At 42.9% G+C, this 7,500-nt stretch overlaps 1 protein-coding gene across 1 annotated transcript in view; it reads left to right on the top strand.

The window, feature by feature from the left end:
• The window catches only part of spns2 (SPNS lysolipid transporter 2, sphingosine-1-phosphate), a 72,707-nt gene that overhangs the window by 16,298 nt on the left and 48,909 nt on the right, over positions 1 to 7,500 (top strand). The window contains exon 2 of the mRNA XM_080436636.1: positions 4,960 to 5,025. Coding sequence (XP_080292762.1) covers positions 4,960 to 5,025 — 66 coding nt within the window. The remainder of the gene's footprint in view (positions 1 to 4,959; positions 5,026 to 7,500) is intronic.

The following is a 7,500-nucleotide window of genomic DNA, read 5'->3' on the forward strand; positions in this document are numbered from 1 at the left end:
TCCGCCTCGTATTGAAGTTAATGGGGGGGATATGGTTCTCCTATGCACAGAGTTTCGGAGTTCCTAGTCATCTATGCACGGAATTGCCGTTTGTCAATCCGTGCTATTTCACCGTGTTTGGGGGGCGATCGGGTTGGTTTCATAGTAAGCTCCACTCTGAGATCTGTCCTTCCGCGTTCGCAATCATTGCCTTGAATGTGTCCCTTATTATAGGTAAAGGTATGAAGGTATGACCTGCAGAATTAAAAAGTCAGAGGGAGTGACCCACAAAGCATTTACTGTAACCACAAGCACTAATCAGGTGTGCGTGTGTGGCTGCTGGGTGTGTTTTTATGGTTTGTGTGTCTGTGTAATAGTTTGGCTTCTTCCGTTGAATTGTAAGTTGGTGTTCCTGTGTGCTGTCAGGATGGTCCACATTCCTGCCATACCATGTTTCTTGCCGGGTATTGTGAATCATAATGCTTCATAATGCATCACAATGCGCACAGATCATTTGAGGTCTAAGGCGTGAGAAGCTCATTGTAGATGGCTCAATAAAACAGAACCAGGAAGAAGTTCCAAGTGTTGTGTCATCTGATAATGTGGTTATATAACCTACTACTAATCCAGGAACAATTTAGCAGGTGACCATAACCTGGTGTCTAATACCATTTTAACCTCCTAAAACACTATATTATACTTGGTTGACCGGAGACCCCCAGGGGTCAATACTAGGCCCCCTCCTTTTTTCTGTTTACACTAAATATTTCTATCTACAAGCTTACAAAGCATTGTGTTGCTAAGATCTGCTAGTTTCGCCGAATGTTCACCCCTAGAATAGGGACGCAGGTGGAGAGGCAAAAATCTGGAAAGAACAGAGGTCTATGACAAGGGAGGAGAAATGAACAGAGGGCAGGTCAGTGATTTGGGAGGCTGGGTTCCTGTTCGCCGTCTCTTGACCTTTTTCCTCTTTGTATGTACCAACACTGTATTACCATGGCAACTAAACCCTGGCGCTAGTGCCAATGTGGGCTATACGGCCTGCCGGCATCGTACCCCATCAGACACTTCAGTGAATTACCCTGTCGTAACTATCATAGTCACTTTATTGCTCAAAGTAAAAAGGCACGAAACAAAGGGAGAGTGATATCCTCAGTGTTCATTTATCCCTTCGTAACTCTCCGGGTCAAATGAACACATGGGATTTTAGAGTGTGCAATGGAATGGAGGACAAGGGTAGAGTGTGATTGCTGTGCAACCGAAGGCCCTCCCCGAGGGAGGAGATGAAACTGCTGAACAAACGCTGTGCAGCCTCCCACTGGAATCATGCAGTGTGTCACACAGTGATCATAATGCAGCTTATTACACCTGAACTCAGTACAATGCAGTACCGTGCCAACCACCTGTAAATCACATACACTGTTACTTAAACTCTGAGAGTATACAAATGTAACGAAATGGACCCGTGAGGGTCCATTTGGTTACATTTGTACACTCTCTGAGTTGCAAATGGATACATTTTGAACATTCAGCCAGTGCTGTGAGAGTTATGAACAAACCATATTAGGGTTTAGTTTTTCTCTCATAACATAGTTCAATAGATAGAACCCTTACAACAAGCTGTTGTTTAGACTTTTTTATTCAGCAATAAATAACATTTTGATCCATAGTGGATCTTCAGCTATTAAAATACTATTACAATAATAAAACAGTGGTAATTATTGTACTTAGTTCAGCTTCAGGGGCTAGAAAACTGGCCCAACCACCTGTGGATGTGGAGAAGCAGACCATACGATGCAGCCCGTTGGCTGCCCTCTATTACGGTACTCAACCCATGCGCAGCTTAAAAGATCTCGCAGAGTTCACCAATAACGCAAAGGACTGCGCAAAGAAATGGGAAGCTGTCATATATAACCAACATGCTTCAAAGACACAAAAAGAAGACAAAATGTTCACCTTGAATGAAACCTCCAGTAGAGCTGGCAAAGGTTTAACAGAGATGTGCGGCGTTTGGGGACGGGGTGTGGCACACAGACAAATGCTGATTCTGTTGAGGAGGGACGCTCCACCATCTGGTGCAGGAATCCCCCCTCCCAGCGGGCCGTGCATGCGAGCGTATGTGTGTGTGTGTGTGTGCGTGTGCGTAGTCTAAGTGTGTGTATGTCTGCAGTTCTGCCCAGCCAATTAGAGCACAGCCACTGCAGTACAATGTGTTGAACACTGTTGTGGCTGTTTGACAGGCTTGACAAGAGTGAAACAGTTCGCTGCCGCAGCCATCGCAGACAGAAATAGTATAACAAGCTATTGTCTGTATCTGTAATTGTGTGTGTGGTCATGGGTACTGTCCTGTAATGGAAAACTCAAATGTCTGATCCTTACATAAGCCAAAAAGTACTCTGCAAAATTATGTTAATTTAACTCACAGACTGTACAAATGTAACTCAATTTGGTCACATTTGGTATTTTGGTTACATTTGTACAAATGGATAAATTAACATCTAAATTTGACACCAAACTGAAACGCTAAGACATAGCTGTTCACTCCTTCAAGTCACCCTGGAGAAGAGAAACAGCTACAATCTGAAAATATGAAAGTTAAATATGTAATGTGTGGTATTAGACAGAGTGCAGTAGGTTAAAAGGGTCATTGTTTTGATAATCCCCATGCTTCACATGCAACCATATGGACTAGGTTTTACCTGAGCGCAAATGTAGATCTAATCTTGCATCCCTTGAGCTCTTGACTACACAAAGAGTACTGCTCTAATTGCCACAGGACCTGCTAACAAGGAGGGTAGTTACGGAGGAAAAAGGTACTGTTTACCATCTGTCAACTTGGAAGTGACATGGAGCACCTCCTACTCCAAGACAGGCCCCTGTAAAGACAGGCTTTCACACGCACTATCTGTGTGCATGTCCCATACTGGACTTGAAAAGATATAAAAAAAACACAAGCATTTGTAGCAGTCATCATCAGATTCACCATAATCGTGGGAAAGTATTCACATTACATATGAGGAAGTTGAAGTGTCATTCTCATTTCATAATGGACCAAACAGGCTAAGAATAGTATTTTACTCGTATTACGTTGTAGGTAGCAAACAAGTCATTTAACTGAGGTCATTATCACACAGAAACCAGTCTCACTGTTGCAGATGTTGTGCTTGTCCAACATTGCTGCCTGAAGTGTGAGAATGGCAGCAGGTGGCATGTTTCGGATGACCGGAATTTCACTTAGATTCCGTCTCCCCAGTCCCAGTCCAGTGTGCACCCACCCCCCACCCCCTGCGTCACACCGCCTTTGAAACCCACCATGCTGCTCTGGTGACAAATGAACTAGTGATGACAGTGCAAGGTTAGCGAGCCCCAACAATCACCATCCGGTGGAATTAAGACCTATGGATGAATGGCTTCTTTACTACTTTGGCTGTCACTTCCTCTGTTCCCAAAGCAAATTATGAGGGATAAGGATTTCACGAGTTATTGTTGAGGCTTGGGAATTAGCATACTTGTTTTATGTTGTTTTCTAGTGTATGCTTTCGAGAGAAAATTATACTGGCAGAAAATGGAGTGTACAGTAGTACGCTATGGTATAGAAGAGGTGAAGTGCAAAAAGACTCAAGCTGTTGGGTATGATGCAGTTACATATTCATAAGCTGTGCTAATTACTAAGACCAGCCTGCCAGTCTGTCACGCAACTAGCTCATGTTAATAACACAACACCTTCCATCCTCACCACAAGGGAAATTTAATTAAAACATTTAAATTCAACTCAATTTAAATCAGGTTAACTCTGAGAGTGTATATGCACTCTCAGAGTTACACATTGACAAATAACTCATAAATAACATTTGACTGTGTAAGAGTGAGAGGCAGTTTTATTCCTTTATGTATTTGGAGATACTTAGTTTGAAAGATACTCCTCTTTCATCCCTTCCATCCAGACAGACTGGGGGGGGGGGGGGGTTTGGAGAGGTATCTGAATTAACTTAGCAAAATTGTTTTACTGCACTTACTGAATCTTGTTTACAGACTACTACAGTTGTTTGGAAGCCTGTGAATGCTATGAAGAAATGTAACCTTATCGTACAGCTCTCTCTCTGATGGGGCCATTTATAATGTTTTTGAAAATGTTAAAGGTCTCATTACAATTGCTTGTTTCACAGCCCGCTTTCATGTGCTTTTATTGCAGTAAACATGCATGGAAACTAAATATTGTGATGACTTGACATTCAGCTGTTCACATATCTTTCGACTTTCCTGCAGTGACCAAAGTGCCGTGTTGCTCATTAAGCTGTCAGTGCAACGTGCAGTATGTGACCTTCTCAAAGGAATTTCCTCCATTCCAACATAAGAGCTCTTGGGTTACAGCAACAGGAACAACTCTACTTCAAAGTTTTTTAAATAGACAGGGACTACCTCCATAATTGATGGTTTAATTTATAGTGGTGAGGCAAAGATGCACCTGAAATACCCACCTACAGTACCATCTGACACCATCAACCCAATTCCAATCATTACAGTTCACTGTTGTGTTCCCTAAAGCTGGCACTCGCATCTGCTGGTGGGAAGATAATGGTGGAGAAAGCTTTCAGAGCTGGAGGGGGAGATTGTTGTGTACACGTGCATGTGTGCGTGTAGGTCCTTTTAGATGAAAGAGTGTTGCTTTGTGGTGGAGGAGGTGCCCACTTGTAGTAAAACCCTGACAGCAAAATTATAAGAGCTGAAGCTTAGCCGTGTTTGTCAGCCAGAGACCACAGCGGCGATTATTGCTCCTCAGAGATGCAAAGTGAATGATAAGAGGCCACAAGTATCCATCCAGAATGAATTCCGCTATAAGTCAAACTGTTTAAATATTGATGGCTATAGGCTTGACCATGGCTATGAAACCATAAGTGCAATATCATTAACGACAACGACATTAACGACATATCATTAACGATATTTAACAACGCTCTTTCTCTCTCCCCCCTTTTGCAGGTGTTCTGCTTGACATCCAGAGGCATTTCAACATATCAGACAGCGAAGCCGGCTTGTTGCAAACAGGTAAGTCTTCTCCAATCCCATAATTACATGTGTGGAAAACCCTAGCTCAAGTGCTCGTGCATTCTCTTGTAATTGAAGCGATTATTACCTGAACTCTCTAAGCTCCTTTTAGCTAAATGCAGATCAGGATAATGGAAAACAATGGTGGAGGTCCTCCCCTAAAGACAAGGGCCCTTCGATGTGCCTCTATTCTCTTTCTAATAACTACTGTCTGTACTATGAGCAAAATGTTTGGACGCTATCCCTATCAGTAGAACAGGTAAAAACATGCTGACCTCTGATATAACGCCTGATCAAATCTCATTCATGTGATTCATGAGATATTGTTATCATGTACTCTCCATCAGTGCACCAAGATGTCCAACAGTAGTTTGGAGTTGAGTGTAGTCTACATCAGTGGTTCTCAAAGTGGGGTCATTGAGGGGGTCACTTCTTGTATGGGGTCCCCCGGCACAAAATATTTTCTGATGGGGGTCTGTGGCCAAATACATATTAATTTAGGGGTCCTTGACATGAAAATGCTTGAGATCAGTGGTCAACAGAGATCCTCAATGAATCCAGAGAGACTGGAGCACAGACTGACTGAGCATCTGAAACCATCATACTCTCAAGGTTGCATTCTTTTATGAAATAATGTGGTTTTTATTTCACTTGAGATCAGTGGTCAACAGAGATCCTCAATGAATCCAGAGAGACTGGAGCACAGACTGACTGAGCATCTGAAACCATCATACTCTCAAGGTTGCATTCTTTTATGAAATAATGTGGTTTTTATTCTATTTGTGATGAGACGCTAAATGCACTGTTGTTGAGGCTGTCAGTATTTTCAGTATTTGAACCTGACATACATGAGAGATATGCTTCTGAAGCCAGTAGCAGAACCAGAGAAGAATGGAACACAGTTGAACGAAGCAAAGTGAAAGTAAAAAATGAGACTGGCTCATGAGGCATATATAATAGGAATATATATACATATATATACACCGGAGTGTGATTTGCACTCTGAAGGTGTAAAGATTGACCCCTAAAATCAGGATTTTTACTCCTTCAGAGTTCAATGAACACTCCAGATTTATTGTGAAGCAGGCAGGCGTTTCTCCTGAGGGCCAGTGTGCGTGTGCTCAGAGGGTCTGCTGCAGTGTGCGTGTGCTCAGAGGGTCTGCAGTGTGCGTGTGCTCAGAGGGTCTGCAGTGTGCGTGTGCTCAGAGGGTCTGCAGTGTGCGTGTGCTCAGAGGGTCTGCAGTGTGCATGTGCTCAGAGGGTCTGCGGGCCCTGGTCAGGGCGTGGGTTTCCTGCTTCACTCTACACCCTAATGAATTCACCTTTTACGGAGATTCCCTGCACAGGGCTCTTGCTAGAGGACAGGGCCCCGTCTTGTCTCCCTGTCCCTTGAAATGCACATGCCTCAAACACAAACAAACTCACACAAAGTGCCATTGAGAGCTCAGGACCACGCTGGAGTTTGAGGGCAAAGAATACAGCTCACTGTTTCCTTTTTTCGTCAACATTTTACCAATGAAGAAAAATCACACAACCTTTTGAGTGTTCCGTCCAAATATACCTTCCATAAATGTCACTTTAGCAATTAACACTATGTAAACTAAAGAGCCATTTCAGCACCTTGAAAATGTATTCCCCTTTATTTGTACAGTACACTAGTATTAAGGATATATATTTAATTCTATCAAATTTCCGTCTTCTTGCCGTGTATAAATTTTCTCGTCTTCTCCTGATTGTTGACTATCAGTGGCAGTGCAGTGTTACCTGCAGTAGAAATGAGATCAAGTCGATCCTGCGTCGTAGCTCGACTGTGATTGGCAGGTGAGAAATCTCTTCAAGATTTCTTCACTCCATTAGGGGCTGCCAGTCATGCGTTCCAAGTGCTCCACTTCACTCCAGCCTTTGTTCATTATAATGCCCACACAGAGAGGTAATGCTTCTGTCTGAGAACTAATGCATAAAATTAAACGCAATGTTGAGAGTTTGGCTAAAAAAAAGACATTAAAAAGTGCAGAATGGTGAACAATGCTGGTTGGGTTCAACAGATTGCTTGCCATTGTGAGGAGTGGACTCATTCCCTTTTCCAGGTGAGGTCTATTTGCTCCCTGAATGCCTTCTAATTAGATCACCATTTTCTATTATAGTTCAGATAAAAATATTATAGATCAGTACAAAATGCTTACAACAGATACTGATCGGCAAGGATAGACTAGAGTCAATCTTATTTACAGTGGTGTATTTCTGGATTATTTCTGGATTGTGTGGACACACACACACACACACACACACACACACACACACACACACACACACACACACACACACACACACACACACACACACACACACACACACACACACACACAGAGAGAGAGAGAGAGAGAGAGAGAGAGAGAGAGAGAGAGAGAGAGAGAGAGAGAGAGAGAGAGAGAGAGAGAGAGAGAGAGAGAGAGAGAGAGAGAGAGAGAGAGAGAG

Source organism: Gymnoscopelus braueri (assembly GCF_963280865.1).
Source record: "Gymnoscopelus braueri genome assembly, chromosome: 8".
Taxonomy (NCBI): domain Eukaryota; kingdom Metazoa; phylum Chordata; class Actinopteri; order Myctophiformes; family Myctophidae; genus Gymnoscopelus; species Gymnoscopelus braueri.